Source organism: Neodiprion pinetum, chromosome 4 (genome assembly GCF_021155775.2).
Source record: "Neodiprion pinetum isolate iyNeoPine1 chromosome 4, iyNeoPine1.2, whole genome shotgun sequence".
Taxonomy (NCBI): domain Eukaryota; kingdom Metazoa; phylum Arthropoda; class Insecta; order Hymenoptera; family Diprionidae; genus Neodiprion; species Neodiprion pinetum.
This window is the reverse complement of record NC_060235.2, coordinates 9,469,064-9,489,248: the sequence shown is the minus strand read 5'-3', so window position 1 is coordinate 9,489,248 and position 20,185 is coordinate 9,469,064. Positions and strand designations below refer to the sequence as shown.

The 20,185-nt window shown below is 35.0% G+C and overlaps 1 protein-coding gene across 1 annotated transcript in view; it reads right to left on the bottom strand.

The window, feature by feature from the left end:
* Positions 1–1,542: 1,542 nt before the first annotated feature.
* Positions 1,543–20,185, bottom strand: part of TM9SF3 (transmembrane 9 superfamily protein member 3) — a 32,896-nt gene continuing 14,253 nt past the window's right edge. Inside the window, exons 4-10 of the mRNA XM_046623471.2 lie at positions 17,077–17,321; positions 15,505–15,744; positions 12,840–13,124; positions 12,557–12,765; positions 11,384–11,530; positions 11,125–11,208; positions 1,543–5,803 (exon numbers count right to left, since the gene is read on the bottom strand). Of these exons, the coding sequence (XP_046479427.1) occupies positions 5,659–5,803; positions 11,125–11,208; positions 11,384–11,530; positions 12,557–12,765; positions 12,840–13,124; positions 15,505–15,744; positions 17,077–17,321 (1,355 nt within the window). The 3' untranslated portion in view covers positions 1,543–5,658. The remainder of the gene's footprint in view (positions 5,804–11,124; positions 11,209–11,383; positions 11,531–12,556; positions 12,766–12,839; positions 13,125–15,504; positions 15,745–17,076; positions 17,322–20,185) is intronic.

Sequence of the window (20,185 nt, the reverse complement as noted above, 5' to 3'; positions counted from 1 at the left end):
TATACTTACCTATCAGCACGTTCAAAATTAATGGTCTCACGAAAATTTTCATGAATTCCAATACACAAAATGTTAATTGATATAATATAAAAACAAAATATTGATGGAAGAATTCGTTATTTATGAAAAAGATGACAGGTCAATTGAATGAATCAGAAGCTCCTTTATGCGTACATATTTCCTCATGAATACTTTCAGAATGCGCAGAGTGCACTTGCCGGTGTAACCACCGGGTCCATGGCATAGCTAATTTTAGACGGCGTTTCTGCTAGTTTGATATAGTGCAATAAAATCATCTTTTCAATCTCATCGAAAAGACGTTTTGCATGTAACGACAATAGACGTCCGAAAAACGTCTTCCTTAGACTGATCTGCGACACAAATGTGGAGACGTCGAGAAGGTGCCTGAGAATTTGTTTTTTATTCTGTACTTTTTCACCTTTAGATGGATCTGCATCTTCTGTACAGAAAAAAAATCTTTGCTATGAAATTTATAGTCGAGTTCATTACAAGCTTGTATTGCTTGGGTATCGTACCACTAGGAAAGCTGTTTAAAGTGTTTGATGCAAGGACATAGAATTTTCGGTGATTTTTTGAACATTTTTTTTACGGTTCGCTTCCAGTTTAGAGCAGGATAGAAATTAGAAAAGATGAAAATTGAAATTTTGATTTTTGATATTGACGAGCCATTAAATTTTTTTTTGTATCATTAGTTTTCTGTGGTAAATTTAAAGTTTTATGGTTTTCCGGTATATCTAAAGTGATGCAAAATTCACAAAAGATCAAAAAGGTCAATTGAAAGGTTGAAAATACTCTCAAAATCGACTTTTTAATAAAAGTACCTGAAATTCGTGAAATTCAATGTATTTCATCGAGATCTTTAATTTCGTTTTGTCGTATGTCAATCCGATGTCAGGATCCCGAGAAAATCAAGAAAAACCGGAAAACACGGGTTTCGGTGGTTAGGATTAACAGAATTAGCATCGAGACCTAAACGTCGAGCAATTTTACTTTTTCCCGGTGGCAACTAAGATGCAATAGGGCTAGACCGAGTTCTAAACAGAGCACTATTCATTTGCTTATCCAAATGAGCCTTTGATTTGTGTTTTCAATTTATGTTGCAACAACTAATTTGAAACATTGTTTGTCTTTTAAGCGATGTTCAATATGTCCGTGAAGTCCTTGCCTACTTATTCATGATCTATAGTAAACCAAATAAAAAATAAGTGTCTCTTTCTACTTACTATCTTAGATTTATGTTGTTACTGAGTAAAGTTCAATAAAATTCGATGAAAATTGCTTGCTCTGATTCGTATATTATTCCAATCAATGTCCAGTAGAAAAGCCCTTAGAAAACAATTTCATGGTGTGAACCGAAAATTAATTGACTTCGGCAAACATGATCAATTTTTGGTGTGTTTTCCCTTTGTAACGTAATTTCTTACATGATGATATACCGGTAAAATTTAAAAGTTTTCGCAACAAAAAGTAGTGCAAACCCTGCAATAGTTATTCTGTTCTAGTAATACACTTATTCACCAATTACGCAATTGAGTTTTTATTCGAATATTAATATGAAGGATGAATAATCTTTCTTTCTCTCAATAAATCATGAGTTTAGAAAGAATGTGTATATTCACACACAAGTCTTATTTCCCAAAAAATACGAGGCAAAAGTTATGTAATAATAACGTTAAAAGTTCTCGTTCAGTGACATCGCTGATCGTGAGTCACAACTTTTAAGTTTGCGAGAATATGACTTTTACTTCGTGTGTTCTGGGTTTGTCCAAACTGTACACAAATTTATTATATACTGCCAGATAATAATTTACTTATTACTAATGAAAAGTTTAAATTAGCAGAATATTCACTATAATTTATATTATGAAGATCTCATCTATAACATAGATGTGTTGAAATAAAATAATATATCAATTAATGTTATGGATGTTTATAATAATCGGTACGGTCGAACCTGGCGATATATGATATGATGACGAATTTAAAATACTAATTAATCAAGTATTTACAAGTGATTTGCAGAATTACTATATTCTTACGAAGTGACAAAATATATAACAGATTCATAATCTTTGGGAATTGCTGTGCGTTCATGAATACAGATATTATTTCGCTGTGTGCACTTTCGTTATTGTCTTCTTCCCCCTAAACATTAGCTCATCGAAATAATTGCGTTCCCAATATGATAACTCATAATTGTATTCTATATTAAATACCCGGGGATATATGATTAGATCCGATTGGATATACTTTTTGAAAATAGTTCTTGTCTTATCAGATCTTAGATCGAATTGGAATTATATAGATATAATTATGTATATAATAATATTGAATCAGATTTAACGTTGTATACGGTTAAATCTAGTTAGGTACATTGTCAAGACTAACTATATACAATATCGAGTGTGATTAGATATAGTAATTCGACTAGATGCAATTATATCTATACCGATCTGATATTATGTATTATCAGATATTATTATATCGAGACAGATCTGACCAGATATAATCTGGCCAAATATCTAGTTTCATATGGGTATACCTACGTCAGTATAGTTCTATCTTGTTAGATCTAACACTATGCGTTAAGATATTCGATCACCTCAAGTTATATTTTACGGATATAATTTAATATCCTATCAACTTCAATGTACTTACATCTTCTTGTGTATACATAATTATATCTACTTATACATAATCATATTCATTCAGATATGTTTACATTCACTGAGATATAACAGTACCCCATACTGAAATATAATCTCATACCTGAGTGGATATAATTACATTTTATCGGATCTTATATTCTATCCAGTGTAGCATCATAATATTACAAGTTATACTGGAGTCAGATCATACCAGACTATATGCAGATGGATCAGAATAGATCAGATAACATATTGTCAGGTCAAATTATGTGGTTAGATCAAATTAGATACAGACAAACTCGGATAGAAATTAATTCGATTCGTTCAAACGAGGTTTATTGATTTCGTCCTGGCCCTCCTTTGTAATACAAATCAACCTGTGAATTACAAACAGGCGTGAACACACATTAGACGAATGGGAAAATAAGGGTTTTTTGATGAAATAAACATTTTTGGCCAATAAAATGATAATTCTCCATGTTAAACTACATTTCACGAGATATTTACACTTTGCCCTTCAGATGATAAAAAAAATTAAATTAAAATCACTCAATTTAACTTAAAGTTATAAGCCCTTAAAGTTACTAAGTGTTAATATGCATCTGTGTAAACCTGATGATACAATTAAGGATGTGTGCAATTGAAGGATTAAATGATGAGGCAATTTAGAGTTTTGTCGCGTATAATATGTATTATCATCTAACATAAATGTATTATTCACGACAATAGAGTTTTTAGTTCACTTATTTATTTTAGTGCATATTGCATTCAATTTTTATTTAAAAATGTATCAAAATTTTCAACATCTCATAAATCGTGGAAGTGTAGCCAATTTCTGATGAGCAAATGATCACATCGTAATGAAACTCAAACTCTGTTAACTTTTCCATTTGTGAAGTATTTGATAAAGCAATGAAGAATCGGAGTGTATGTATTACCTATAAAGTTTGATGGTAGATTGGAAGATTTGTTGTATAACTGTAGTACGATTTTACTCAATACAACACCCAGAGAAAAATTTTAGTTAGTTTAACAAAATAGTTCGTTTTTTTTTTGTTTGTTTACTCATTGTAAGATAAGAAGTCAGCATTCACTATCATCATCAATGTAATGAAAGATTTTAAATGCAGTTGTGAATGAAATAACGTGGGAGAAATTTATCAATGCTGTTTTGCAGTATCCGGCAATATTTGAATACAAAAACGTTCCATGATGTTCCACAACTGATACTTTGATGCAGAAGTTAGCGTGACTTGTGATGCAGTAATATGAGTTCGAATACCATTAAAAACTGCAAAATAATTTTTTTTTTTTTATGATAACAAGGTATTGGGTGAAGTAAAATAACCAGTTTTTTTCAATTTTTGGAGACTCTCTTCCACGAAACAAATAAAAAATTTTACTGAAGTAAATCAGCTAAACTAAACAAAAGATTTATTTTCAATCTAACGGACAATTTAATTGTATGGCAATGTGACAGTTTGTTTGATTAAAACAAAAATTTAGTTTGAATTGAATAAACTTTTCTCTGAGTGAATTCTGGCATGTCACATGCAAAAATAAATTGCATGTCAATATTGTTATGAAAGATACTCGCGTTTTGCAACAATTTAACTAAAGTATTAATATTGGTTTGAACAAAAATCCACATATATACGAGTAAAGTCGATTCTGACCCCGCTTATCTCAGCAAGTGGGAAATACGGTTAGCACTGGCGACTTCTATTTAATGCAAACGGTGCATCGCATCGGTGCAGCGTATATTTGAATACAGCGCTGCCAACAGTATTACTAACCTACTAGAACTATGGCAATCTACATCAACTTTACTCGCATGTACATAACATGTAGTATCCTTTAACCTTATCTGTAGTCTCTTTCAAAAATTTTTCGTGGAATGTGCAAGCACGAAAATTCTATGTAATGGCAGTATTTCAAGTGTCAGCTATACTGCACAGTCATATTTCACCACTACTCGATTGTGGTCAAGTAGAGAGGATGAACGTGGAGCAGCGAGCGCTCTCTAACTTCCCAATTCTTCAGAAAGCATCGACCACACAAAACCGGAAAGATCGGAAGTTACGAAGAATCTATTATACACATACATAAAATTTTATGCTGTAATTACCGTATTGTTTCGAGTGTAAGCTTACCCCGCATATAAGACGACCGCTAATTCTGAAGCAGCATGTCAGGGTGTTTTTCTTAGTTACGCATATAAAACTGGTCTGCGTATGAATTGAGAACGATTTTGGCGGGTGATGTCAACGACCAAAAACCTCGGCTTATACTCGGAGTAATACGGTATGTATGTACCTATATCTGAAATACAAACATTTTTTTCACACACACCGAGCTAAGGCTTCAAAACTTTTTATTTGACATAATGAAAATGTTTCGGTTTTATAATAGATTTATTGTTATATGTACAAATATACGCAAATTTCTTTAATGATAATCAACAATCGTTCGGTCATTACTTGGAAACAAAGTTGTGGGTTGTCATTAAAATTGATAGTTAAATTACCCACCACATTTGTAATGTGTAATAAAACTGAGTTCCACTTCTTACCTCAATATAATTAAATTTAATTCAACATCACCAGAATAATGGGTACTCCTATTTATATTCAAAAAAATATTCACAACGTTGCTTGGGGATATACCATTTCAGATTAGTCTATTGATTATGGCTTTTAATACAATATTTTTGTGTCTGGCGAAGTTTCAACTGATAATTATTACTAATTATTACATAGCTGGGATTATGAATCTATGTATGTTTAAGTTTTTAAATGATTGAAATTTTGAGAAGGAAAATTACTGAAAATGGAAATGCTCTTGTGGCGTTTAAGATTCTTGCCAGTCATTTTCACATACTTAGCATCAATTTTGTCTTGGCTAAATCACTGTTTATTGAAGAACTAAGATAAGCAGTGACTTAGTAAACGGTATGCTCATACACCTCTTTAATAACTAGAAATGCAGCTCAATCTATCTTCACTGTAGAGTAAATTTTGCGCACAAATGCATTTGTACCAATGTATCCTACCGTACCGCACATGATACCCAATGCTAAACTGAAGAGGGCCATGTAACCAAAGTAAAATGCTGTCTGAAATAGCCCATACATTCTGAAACAGAAAATAAATCAATTATTTAATTTGGAAAAATACTTTTCAGGACTTAGTATTTGTGGATAATCGAATATCTTTGGTGGTTTCATGGTGAAAGAGGACCGAAGTATACTTATACTGGAACGTGCGCTGATATACTGGGGGTACGGACAATAAGCATGTGCGATGAGAGGAATCAAATGTGAACACCTGTCTTTCGTGTACATGTTTAGTCTTCTAAAAAACTTCTACTGTTGTATGTACACGTTCACTAATAATTTGTACAAGATGCATACACGATGTGGATAATTGGTTTGCTCAAACAGTGCAGCATATCTGTAGTATCTGACAAAAGGTCAGGTGTTCTCTTTTGAGCTATTCCTCTCAACGGTATGTTCACCACTTCAATGCATGTACCAGTATTATTATATTTCAGACGCTGGGTGACCTTTCTTCATGCTATAGGTTACAGTAATTCCGTGGTAGCACTGGGGTATAGTATTTTAGTGATAGGTACCCCTAAGGACGTGAATTCTTAAAGATTCAAAGACACTCGTGCCATATGCTACACAGGTTAAATAGATAGTAGCATACATCTATTCAGGTGTACCTTAATTTGACACAGGCTCTATGAGCTCATTGCGCAAGATAGGGACACAAAATATAGATATACATATATTTGAAATTCGTCGCGAGAGGCACATTTCAGACTTGTGTGTGTCACTTGTTGACAGGTGCACATAAGTCATCTGTATGTGGCTACTAATGTGTGTATATCATCGTACATTACATTATTTTTGCCAATTAGAACGGCCCAGCCGTTCATTTTAAATGATATGAAAGAATCATATTAATATTTAAGCGAGAAAAATTTGCTAGAAAGAGTACAATTTCGATAACTTTTTCAGATGAGTTGAAAAATTGTGACTTGCTGACAGATCACACAAGTCTGAAAAGTCTCGCGACGAATTTCAAATATACATATGTGTATATTCAAGGCACACGAAAAAACAACAATTTCGAATACACATGATGACACTCTAGCCAAGGCGGCTAGGTGGTCTAGTGGAGTAAGTTTCCGGTAAAGCATCTCTAGATACTAGGTACGATTCTTGGCTCCGTCGTTAATTTTTCAACTCACCTGAAAATTTTCGAAATTGTACTCTTTCTATAATATAGATACTGTGAAAATGAAAAGCGACTCCGCAATTAAGTTGAAATATAGTGGAGTGTGTTAGTATGGTACATATTTCGAGTTTATGATAAAAGACAGGTAGTAATAAAGTTGGAGACTGGTATTTCTGATAAATATTTATAAATAAAATATGCCAGAAAGAAGAATCAGAAATTTTTTAACCTGATCCATTCGTGAATTAGTTCACATAGAGAGTGTTTCATATTAATCGCCCAAGGCAAAATGACCGAGATATACGAAACAACGTTTTCATACAAAATATTCAAGGTTCGAAGGGAGAAAGAACATGAAGGTACCGGGTTTTCTGTAAGTGAAGTCATCAAGATCAGGTGAAGGTCAACTTGGCTTTTTAAATGGAATAGTGTATTTTTCCCATTAGAATGTGAAAGGTCATCAAATTTTGCATCAAAAAGTATTTTACCTACTTATTATCTAAACTTGACCAGTGATGAGATACGTGCCAGTTAAATTGGTACGAAGCAAGGTAAATGCCTTGTAAATGCAAACAAACCAATTGTCTTTTATCCAACTTCGTAGATTCCACGTGGAAAATTATTCTGACAACTTTAGGTATTGGAATACCTAAGTCCTTTAAGTATTTCCATGGAACCAACGAGTTACCAGCACCTTACTCTATATTAACTTGACTTGCTCATATTTCATTACCAGTCAAGTCCAGATGATAAGTATGAGTACTTGTGATGTAAAATTTGATGCCCTTTTAGATGCCAATGGAAGTAGTACGCTGTTCTATATAAAAAAAAAAAAGTTGATCTTCAGCTGACCTCAGTGGCTTCACTTACAAAAAACTTAGATACCTTCATGTTCTTTCCCCCTTCGAACCTTGAATATTTTGTACGATACATTTCTTTGCTATATGTCTAATCTAATTTTGAGAAAATTTGCACATATTTGAAAAAAACGGTGAATATATTTTTGTGTCATTTATGTAATAATTAAAATGTAAGTATTTTATACAACAGAGATATTTGTTACATTTCCGCGTATATCAACTTTGAATATCAATTAATAATTGTTATTTAAAAACATCCGTTCATACCAAGGATATTGACGATTAGTTTTTGTACTTCTAAAATAGTAGATTGTGCATCAAGGAGTAAATTTGCGATATGAGCTGTAGGAAAGCGCTGAAGACAAATATTGCAAATATGTGAGGCAAAAAAGACCATGCCTCCATCGTGCAAACGATACGTTATGCAGCAAAAGTATGGTTAACAAGTTCCCACTCATCACGGAGTACGAAAAAGAGCACTTTTTTAGTACTCGGATGCGAAACTGCTTTTTTTTGTACAGTACAGTAGAGTGTTACAAGTGCGGAAAGTGGGTGATTTTTGATGAGCGTGGTAACTCCATTGTGAGTCTAAGGCAAGTTTTTCAATCGCATGAAACAGTGCCACATTTCCGAACATGCGATAAAACAACGTTTATGCATGTGCACAATTGATTGCCATATTCTATACACTACAGTTTTTTTTCGCCCATGTGCAATTTACTATGGCTGAATTATATGCTCCGTATCATCAAGCGTTACCCAACCTTGATTTTAAACGCTGTCAGTAGCACCTGTAGTGCTTTTTAGATTCAACTTTCCTTTGGACGTGTTGCGAAAAATAGTGTTGTATCATATGTGCGGATAGGTGATATCTGACTCGTGTGATTGCAACACTTTCCCGATGAAAATTTTCTATACTGTATTACGAAAATTTTCGTATTTTACGTCATCTAGAATATGTTCGTAGTTTAGTTGTAGAATTTTTCATAGATTACCATACTTTTGCGTAATTTATAGTAATTCTTTTTTACTTCTCTGTGATCCTGTGGTTATAATTTCTGTAAAAGTTCATAATTTTTCGTAGATTATCGTGTTTTTTGGTAGAGCTTCTGACTTTCAGGTGTAAATTGTACATTTTCATCAATTGCGTAAAGGCCTTTGCTTGTTCACGCACGTAAAAAACCATACCTTTCCGTACATTATCATAATTTTCTCTATTTGTATTTGAAAGACGTAGCTTTCTAATAAATTCTACACAGTACGACGGAAGACCATTTTGTTTCCTGTTTGACTCCAAAATTGTGACTATTATAGTTTTTTCATAAGACGCCTATTCAGATGAGATGGGTTCAAAAATATTCGACAGATTTTCTAAATCTGTTTAGATCGTACTCACAAGATGAGAAGATTAGTCTTGACTTAAGTTGTCTGCAATAAGTTTTCCTTGTGAGACAGATGTGACATCTAGCGGTGGTTCGAAAATAGAATTTCATACTTTCTCATACATATTCGTAATCGTATCGTTCTAAATCGAACTCTAAAATCGCGTTCGGCTGGTGCTTCCAACTTCGCACTTATGATTGTGTGAATGCAGCATTCGTCTTTGACTTATGCAGTAATCTACACACTCATCAAAAATCTTCTACTTTGCGCACTGGTAACAATGTACTATTCTACTGTACTTCCGACTAAGATTAACACTTTGCCGTCCGGCGACACCACAGTGGTGACGTGCGCAAACTGGTGGCCAACGGCCGGCGACAACACAGTGGTGTTGTGAGCACAGTATCGCTCGGGGTCGGTGACAACACTTTAGTGTCTTTAGCTTTCTGCTGGTGTTTTGTTTCGGTAACAATAAGTTACAATATAATAAGTAACAATAAGTTACAAGTGATCAAAGAGATTAGTAAAACTTAACAATTTATAATCTCCCGATAATGTCAAGAACGGCCGGCGACAAGTCAAGTGATCCGAATAAGCGCTGCCGGCGCCAGGCGAATAAATATTTACGAATCGTGCGGACGGCAAAGTGTTAATATTTTAGCACAAGTACTTATAATTCTACTTCTCAGCAATGCCTGCCCCATCATGGTTCACAAGACAAGACGTGTCAATTTCATTTTCAGTTACTAGCTCCAATGACACCTCATTATATCGCGCCTCAGTATATCGGAGTTGGTAAATTTCTCCTCGAAGCTCATTCTCCTACCAGCCGCTCATGCGCATTAGGTTATCTCAGTGAGCCGGCCTACGGCGGCAGCGTAGCACGTAGTAAGGCAGCTATTTAGATCGCGATTCTCCTAATCTTCTCCTTTATACCCCCAGAGACCGCGATATAACGTGATGACGTTGTAGTGACATAGTCCCAGAATGTTCCAGCACGTGATCAGTCAACAAAGTGAGACCTGGAAACGGGGGACTGCACGTCGACCATTCGACGGGCACTTGTATTGCCATATTGATTATCACTTAAGTTTTATGCTTGCTTTCCGACTTGTACCATTTTCCTGATCGATCAAAATCAGGTTTAGTCTTTTGATAAAATTGAATATTTCCTCATCGTTTCAATTTGGCTTATTAAACAATAGAGAAGATTATAGAAAAAAAAAGAGAGAGAGACAAGTGCAATCGCAGGTGTTCCATTACTGCCTATTAATATGTATAGTAAACCTGTCCTTAAAGACAGTGAAATCGAATTTCGATCGTCGCACCCCTTAAATTCGTTCGAACGTACCGCTGTGCAGATGATATCATATCATACAAAATTGTTCATCTCATATTCAATTTGATGGTATTTTTGTAAATCATTTGAACCATTTTCAATGGAGCGTCTAATAGAATAACGATTTTACAAGTGAATTTGACATTCCGAATCATTTGTTGTAATCCATCATTCCAGATCATATCATTAATTAGCCTTACTATATTTAAACAAGCATACGACTCTGTGTAGGATCCGAAGAGCACGATCCCATTTATCAAGTCATCAATAGATAAGTCATATAAAGGAAAATTATTTACTTGGTTGCATGGGTTTATTTTCAATCCCTCACATATCACCCTCATCACCCTCATGTAAAAATAGGAATCGAAACGTCAGAAACAGAGTGAAAAATAGAGAGAAAGACGAAAGATTAAGAGTGGAAACGAGAGAAAGATGGTCCCATACGGTGGGACCAAAGGTAAGAGATTGGGTTCTTTTTACCGCTTCTCACGACAAACCAATAATCATAGGGCTACACTGTAGCTACCGAACTTCACACAATAACTAAAGCACAAATATGTTGCTTAACAATTTCCAAATGCATAATATAAGGAAACTCTAATAATGATATGCTTTTTAAAACTCACTTTGTTTTAAAGAAGAAATAATAGAACGAATAAACGTAGACGTATCCAGCTGTAGAACCGGCTGCCAAAAAACTTGTCCATTGCCTGTAAACACAAAAAGGTGGCAGCTTAACAAGTTAGAGTGATAATTACTTTCAGAGATGTTTAATTTTTGTTATACAATGTCTAAAAATTGCTTATAACGCTTGCGTTACTGTGTATTATCATTACTTGTAGTGTGGCTCAAAAGTTAACGTATATGAAAATAATTTCTATTCACCATCTGTAGTCTTCGGCATTCAATAAGAAGTATGTGCAGACAATGGTCACGCAGACAGTGACGATCATCAGAATAACGAATACTAATAACATAAACCCATAAACGTAATAGATCTTGTATGCCCAAAATGACGTGAAGATGAAATACCTGCAACAAATTAATAATGCGATTTCAGGATTAGCAATTCGATCGTGATTTATTTGATTGATTTAGTCAAAGGTTAATGCACCAGATAATAAGACCGGCACATTCGTTAAAATAAATGTTGGAAGAAATCTATTTCCAGAATCATATTATACTAGTTTTAGAAAAGGCAACTTCAGCGCCATGTTGTCAGTAATTACGCAAAAATAGCTGAATATACCTCAGAACTGCGAACTAATTAAACGATACTAACTTTAAATGTAGGGTATCCACAAAATATGGATTATAATTCCCTTACTTTTGGTTTTCCATAGTCAAAATTCAATTATTTTCATGATTAAGGTACACGAAGAATTGAATTTAAATTGCAGAATATGTTGAAGAAAGTCAAGAGTTCGGCTTTTTCGAAAATTAACGTTATGTTTTGATTTTTTCGATTTTCATGTGCGTCATTTACCATAGAACTTTAGAAAAATTTAGAATATTAACGTAAAGTAAAATGGTATAAAATAATTGTCAATATGAAAATGATACAGACATCATTGATGCAGGAAGCGTTGTAGCTGCAAATTGTGAAAACTGAAATGAATCCCATTTTTATCAATATATGACATTTCATAGCCAACACAAATTAGAAGTTACAAGTTCAACTCATGATTGATTGACCTTTAGTGTGCACTGTTAATAATGTGCTGTTAAATGTAACACCGAAAATATCCTATATAACTCCACACCATTTTGGTGTTGATTGTAAGATCACTTGGTGTCAAGAATCGAACGATATATACCGATGATATTTAATTTAACTTTTATTGACACCGTGAATTTTCTGACAGTGTGTGATTCATCAACCAATCACTATTAGATTTTTGATGTCTTGGAAATTTTTAAGGTACGTAGAAAATCGTTATAGATTTTGAAAATATTGAGCTATAAGGTGATTTTGTTTCCAAACTCTTCAATTTATATAGCCACTACGAAATGTGCCGTATCAATAGCTCAATAAGATATAGATCATTAAGAAATTACATTTCAATAAATATGGAACCGAACGGTAAAATTCCACCAAGTGTGATGATGACTAGTGGTTCCATAAACCACTTTTTCTCTGGTATAGGTCTCGGGACTGCGTTCACTCTACACGGAGCATCCGGTGTACCAGCCAGATTACGTCCCAGGATGGTTCCCACCAAGGTCAACGGTAAGATAACGAATATACAAATACACGTGACTGCCACCTGAACATATATGAATTAAGAGTGTTACAAATATCGTAATGAAGTTTTGTCATAAATACAAACACAGCACTTACCATAGACCCAAATGGGATTGCGCGACTGGCGTGGTAGTACATGGCTATGAAGTTTATGAAGAAAGCAGTGCCGCATACCAATACAGGTAACAGGAATGCACTTAGTACCATTTGCTTTATCCATATTCTGCCTCCCATTCTAGCATATAAACCTCCGCCTGCATAGCCGTTAATAGGTGATGTTGCCGCATAAACAAATATTGCTGTGGATAACATTGATCCACGTTCTGTGTACAATTCTCCAAGTATAGCGAAAATGATAACGCTAAGCACTACTACGGTAACCTGTAAGAAATCATAACATTTTGTTACTATTTTTATACATATTAACAAACTGTTATACACTCTCACAGTTATGATATCGAGAGTTAACGACCAGGAAGGCAATACTCTTATAATAGAAAGGTTTTACCATTTGGACCTTTATCTGCCAATAAACCTCAACTTTAAGTTGACTAGGCCAAAGTCGCAATGTGAAATTTGCAAGGAATTGTGTCGATCGTGACCCACATACAGCTTCCTTGTGAAAATTGTAAGAAGGGAGCCTGAAAGGATTTGGGATAATATCGACTTAAACTCGTAAAAAACTCTCCAATTTTCGAAATAGGAAAAATAATCTTTTAGAAGCGTGCAACATGGTTTTTGTAAAAATTATCAGGTTTGGCCAGACAGGTGATTTAGACACCTTTTTGTAGCAACTGTTTTACGCGACAGGTTGGTCATCACCAGAGGACAATCGTAAATTCACATTTATAGCAATAATTTAGTTTTAGACAGTTGCACTATGATAAATTTAATTCTATTTGATTTTAACTCAGTCATTTTAATAGTCCTAATATAACGCTCGATATCGTTAATTAAACAATACGAATAGGATACATGGATAAAAATAAAGATGAATTTTATTGCTGAATAGAATACTGTCAAATTTTTTAAAATTAGTTTCATTACAGTTGAATAATGTGTCAAATATTGCAGGCATACAATGATTTTACGTTAGTTCAATATGTGCACTCGAATTGGTAAATAAAATAGGCTATTGAATTATAAATTCTAAAACACAAATTACATTACAATGTGTAGATTAGAGTTGGATGTAAGATATCGATGAGTCCGCCAAGTACTATCAGTTCGAAAGTTTCTTGAACAGATTTTAACAGATATGTGGGTGAATAATTGATAAAAGGACTATGTGTACCGCGGCTATCGGTCGACCTTGGATATCAAACCGACATCCGAGTAAGTGAAAAACAATTCTCAGAACCATTAATTTTGGAATGTCGCGTGGTTGATAACGTGGGAAAGGAATGTGAGGTGGTTGATGTTACACATCAGCGATATCCGAGTGGATAAAAAACAATTCTCGGAACTATTAATTTTGGAATGTCACGTGGTTGATAACGTGGGAAAAGAATGTGGGGGTGGTTGATGTTACACATCAGCAGTCCTACCGTGGGAAAGGAATTTGGAGTGGTTAATGTTACACATCAGCAGTCCTATCGTGGGAAAAGAATGCGGGACGGTAAAAAAGTTGTCACCCCCGCTGCGCCCTCTACCGTTGGCAGGCGAGCACTACAGACTTTGACCTTCGGTCGGTAAGATTGTCGGTAAAACAGCATGAGTTTGACCTTCTACCGATAAGAATTGCCGGCAAAGCAGTGCGATTTTTACCGTCGACCGATACAACTGTCGGTAATGTTGCACGGTTTTGACCTCAAGTCAGTACGGCAGACTGTGACGTCATCGCGGAATAGGGTTTGAGTCTGGGGAGAATGTCGGTAAGTGTCGGTAACAGGAAACTGCGTGTAGAACCCGCCTTGCTATGCTACTGACCATTTGTCAAAGTTAACGCAAGTAGCGTCGATAGGAACAATTTTGGCCTCTCGCGGTGCTACTCGTACTCACACTCGGTCCCTATAGGGGCGTGCCCTTCATGCTTCGCACTCCTTCACGCGCTACGCGCCTCATTCTTTTGCGAGTATTGTCGATTTCGGATACGCTACATAATGAATAAATTTATCATTTGAAAAACGAGAATTTTGAAGCAGGTGACCGGGTGGGACGTTTCACGCGAGTCGTCGATTACTTCTCTCTAGGAATGAAAGTCATCTCCTAAGGGACGAAAGTGAAGCAATTGTGGATTGCGCGTGCGCGAATCTATCTGTACGACACTGATTGTGAGATGAAATCGGCTAGTTTCGTCCCGCGAAACTTCTACGCAAAGTCCCAACATTTCATGCACATGTGGTGAAAAAAAAACAATTTGTTTTTCAAGCTGTCACCAAATATTAGAGAAAAAAAATTCCATGCATCAACAAACGCTCTTTTTTGTCAAATATTTCCCTGTGTAGAGAAATATTGTAATGCAATATTCATAAGTTCTGTGGCTTGTGTCTATCTGGCACCATTGTGCGAAAATTCTTAAAGCTTATGTTTTTTTGATAAAATGATTAAAAGTTCATGTATTACGCACTCCACTTGTTAAATTTGCCAATAATCTTGTACGGCAACATCCCAGAATTTCTTTTTCCCATTAAGCACTTCTCTATGATGTTGAACCGTTCATTTAACGAGTGGAATAAATCACATTAACGGTTTGGTTTTATTAAATACTATCTAGTGCAACTAACATATTGTTTATTGTTAGTAATTTTATGCTACTGACCTGATATCCTGCACCAACAAGTGCTGAAAATATCATCGGATGTCCTGCAGGTCTGAATACATCTCCATGTACTTGTTTCCATCCATACTCGTCTCCCAAATCCCTTTCCATGTCATCCATTTCCTCATCTCTGCTATATCTTGCATAATCTTTCCGTAGTGTACGCATCAATATCATTGAGACCAAACCAACCAGAAAGATTACCATCATAAAACTATTGAAAATGCTAAACCAATGAATCTGAAAATGTATCAATAGAACTTGCATTTTTTTATTGCTCAGAAAAAAGTTTGTCAAACAAAACTGAAATTAGCGGACAAAGTTGGAGAATTCCCCACTTTATTATTTTACTAACAATTAGTACGTTCAACTGTCAACTCTGGTTCTTAGCTTCAGTTTTTTCAAATGGAAATTCACGTATATATAACAATGTCCGCAACCCAAGTTTCGCGGTAATTTTCGGAGTAGTTTCTGCCTAATTTTGAGAGTGGAATCACCGTCGGATTTTTTTATGTCCCAATTGAATTGGGTGTAGCCAGTTCTGTTAATCATATGCCAACCCTCGCATAAACGTATTCATATTGTGTTTGGGTACGCGTGAGGTAAAATAGAATAAAATGAACGGTGCTAGCTTTAATTGTAATTATTTCAACCCAAATTATGAGTTAGAATAGTATTCCGTAATTTTTCAGAGTTCTGGGCTTTCTCACAAGTGAAGAGGGTATTTTTTACTTGCGTTCAGATCTATCAGAAATAACACATAAATTTTATGATAAGAATGTAATTAGTTACGAATTGACATTATCTTCATGCTCAATATTTCCTATAACCAAGTCTCAACCGCATAGTAGACAGTTTAAACGATACATCATCCAAAGCATTAAATACACGTAAATTCTATAATTTCAACCAAAAGAACTTTGAAAATGTCTAACGCTAGTAATTTTATATTTAACAGGCTGCAACTTCGCCATAAAAGAGTTCACTGAATGAGCAACAAACTTTTTCAAAATAATTGGGAATGCGAGTCTAATTTTTGATTTTTGTGCGATATGCGTGATATTTTGTGTGACGTATAAATAGATAATATGCTCCCGTGCTCGAAGAAATGCAACAAAGTTCTCTTGAAGAGAGGGCTTCAGAAAATATTCTATTTACGTTTACCTACTAAAGCATGAAATTTGGCAACAATATGCCCAGCGTGTATTTTTTTTCATCAGAATTCCCAGATCCCTATCGAAGTTTCCTTACTTTTCCAGTTTGAAAGCACCTAACAAAAATTTGGAGGTCTTCGAATTTGGAGTATTTGTGGTTTTGCTGTCTGGCTTTTAGAATAGCCTGAAAATTTCTCCAGTCACAGATTTGATACAGTACGTTTTCTATAATTGTGGCGGTCATGAATGCAAGTAAAGTAAACTGTACCTTCATATTATGAGCTCAGCTCCGGTCTTTAGATATTTGATTATTTAGTAAAAACACCAAATTTAAGAAGCGCGAGCTATTTCCATGTTCATGGTCAAAATTTAAGTCAAATGATATTATAAACACGGGTAATAAATCAAATTCACTTACCCTATGCTGGAAAAAATTGGGATCCAAGTATTTATCAAATCTATCTTCAAACTTTACTTTGCTCTGCTTCCAATTGACTTCGTAACTGAGTGGAATGCGAGCACCCTGAGTTAATTTGACCTTGTTCTCACTGGTGAGATTGACGTCTACGATTTGCTTTCCGTTGTATCCAATATCTAATTTTTTGTGTGCCCAAATATAATAGGAAACCACATCGTTGTTTTCTTCAGCTTCGCCGACAACTCCTAGTATGGTACACATTCAAAGTGATTTCAATTACTTTGCAGCAATCCTGCATGGAGCTTATTATAAAAGAGTTCTATTATAATAATTAGCTTAACCAAAATGTCCACTCAAATTGTAATATCAACCTCTGTTTCTCCAGAACTTTCACGCCTCGAAATATAAATTTTTTTTTACCATTTTGAAATAAATTTGGGTGAATCTGCCAACCTTTTTAAGGCCGAACCGTGTTCTTATAGAAGGATATGACAGCTCCCCTTATTACTGACATTACTCCACTCTCTCTTACCGACCCTTGTCACGGGCAATCTGCCTCACTCCATCGAACCTGGGTTCGAAATCTCCTTAACCTGAACTATCTTACCGCCAATGCACTCGATCTTACCAACAATCCATTTTACAATTACATAATATCACTCTTACTACCTTGCCGGCATCTCAGGTTAGACGAAAATTTTTCAAATTGAAGTACTAAAAACTTTTCATCATTACATATTTAGCTCATGTTCTGCGTGACGTCCCTTAGAATCGATACTGCAGATACTCGGAGCCACTTCCAGAAGTTTCTATTGAAAAAGTTAAGAGTGCAACTAATGCCGCGATTATATATGGCACCCACATAAACGACTCTTTCTCACCCGGATTTCACCATCCGGAATGGATCAGTAATCTTCTACAGGTTTACATGGTAAGCTTATTCTTAAAACTTATCCCAAAAAACGTTTCTTGGAATTTTAAAACGTCTTATCAGATCTTTCAATGATTTTCAGCGTGATATCAATTTTCAGAATTTTCAGCAGAAACGTTCTCACTTTGAGCTTATTTCTAGAAATTCTCTGTCAAACAGTTCATAGTATAGTCTGGAACAACGAAGGGATTCTATTGCAGCTAGGTTTTATACTTAGCCACTATACCATTTGCGGTGTAACTCGTCCAGAACTTTGCATAGAATGGAGAAGTTCGCGTGGTTAACAATTTTGAGTGTAAAATCAGCTTGCCAGTACGTCCAACAATGATACTTGAAATACTCGAGGAAAAGAGAGTTACGAGCAATACGAATAGAGTTACCACTCAAGTTCTTCGAAGAAGTAAAAGTTCTCATTCAAATCAAGCAGAACCTTGATTGTTTTACAGCTAATTTTAAAAGAATACGACTGGCCTAAAAACAATAAACTATAAAAATCATTTCTCAAAAGCCAAAAACATTGTGCGGTTAGACACGTTCCGACTCGGAGATTTTTAGCTTCACGTTACGAAACGAGGAAAAAAATGGTCATTTCACATTAGAGCTGTTGGAAATTCATTACACAGTAAGCCATATACAGGTTTGAACTCCACAAAACGTCATTATTTGGTTGCCAGGACCTTTACGAATTACAGATTATCAAACTGGAAATTTGTTATGCTGCAATTATGCTAGATTACAGTTCCTAGTGTCAAATGAACCATGTATTTTGAGGAGTAACGGTTACATTTCGCAGCTTTAGGATTATCTGTGTGGGGGTAGTTCTGAACATACATATTATATTATAATTCTCTGGGTTTCCGGAAGTAGAAATGGATGTGTTCAACAATCACGGGAAAGATCCATTGAACGTTACATGCTCCATTTTACGTTGACGTTTTTTAGTGAACTAATATTTTTTAGCCAAATTTTCATATAACTCGTACATATAGTTTTGATCCACTACATGGGAGTAGGGTAATTTGATGCAAGTCTTTCCGTGCTGAATAAAAGCTCACAACGAATGTTCCAATACCATGTTGCGATAGGTGATATGTTGTAGCTGAGTGATAGAGAAACATTCGAGAATACGAAATGCCGTACCTGCTTCCACACAGGTGTGATGTTCTTTAAACCACCTGTCTGATTCTACCACACATTTTCTTAAGTTAAGCTGTAAGTGTTCGGCGGCATTTCTTAATCTTGTGGTACGAACTCCAAATATTACTATATCACCTAAATTGCTGAAATAAGTCAGATAACGTAATTTCAACCTTCGGAGAACTAGCCTATTTTCACATTTTCGGAGAGAAATACTAAATTATGTATTTTGGCTATTTCACTCAGGACTTACATAATCTCAGAACATTGCATAGAAGTATTCGTTTCGAGTTTTTGTACAGCGCCGAAACTTCTTAACGCAGAAAGGAGATATTGAACGTCCTAAAACCGAAAGGACACGCACCGAATCATACTGTATTATTAATGTACACCATCTTGTTCGCATTTGACGCAGTGTTAAAATGAATGGGTACACGAAGAAACTTTTAGTATGAATATTTGTTTTATTGCGTATGGAAAGTTGACATAAAATATGAGAATTTAAGGATAATCGAGGTACTGTTGTCCTCTTTTCTACAATATTTTGAAATCATTATATTTTGCTATGCATTATCTCAGTATTTATGATCAAGAATTAGTAGATGGTACTTTTAGAAACAGTACTATCTACTGTTAGAAATTTAAAAGTGTTGAAAAGTGATAACAATGATTAAGCGGTTTTGTAAAAATTATTCTGAACATAACTATTCGAAATAGCAGAAGTTGTAAGCAATGTACTAAACTTTAGTATTCTCTATGAGAAGGCGCAACGAAATGAGTAACACTTTATACCCTCTGCTACTGGGGTTTAAGAGAAATTCTAAAACTTATGTTAATACGAAAAACGGCCGAATATTTCCGAGCTGTTCCACATTCAGCCGAAGGACCAGACCGCCCTTACATTGAAGACGCGCGTTTTCTTGTATTGTTGTGGTTGTGTGTACTTATTGTTAGTTCTAATTGTGTGAATCCTATCTCCCGAACGTATACTAATAGTGCCAATTATTTTTTGAAGATATTTGTAGTGGTTGGTTAACTAAA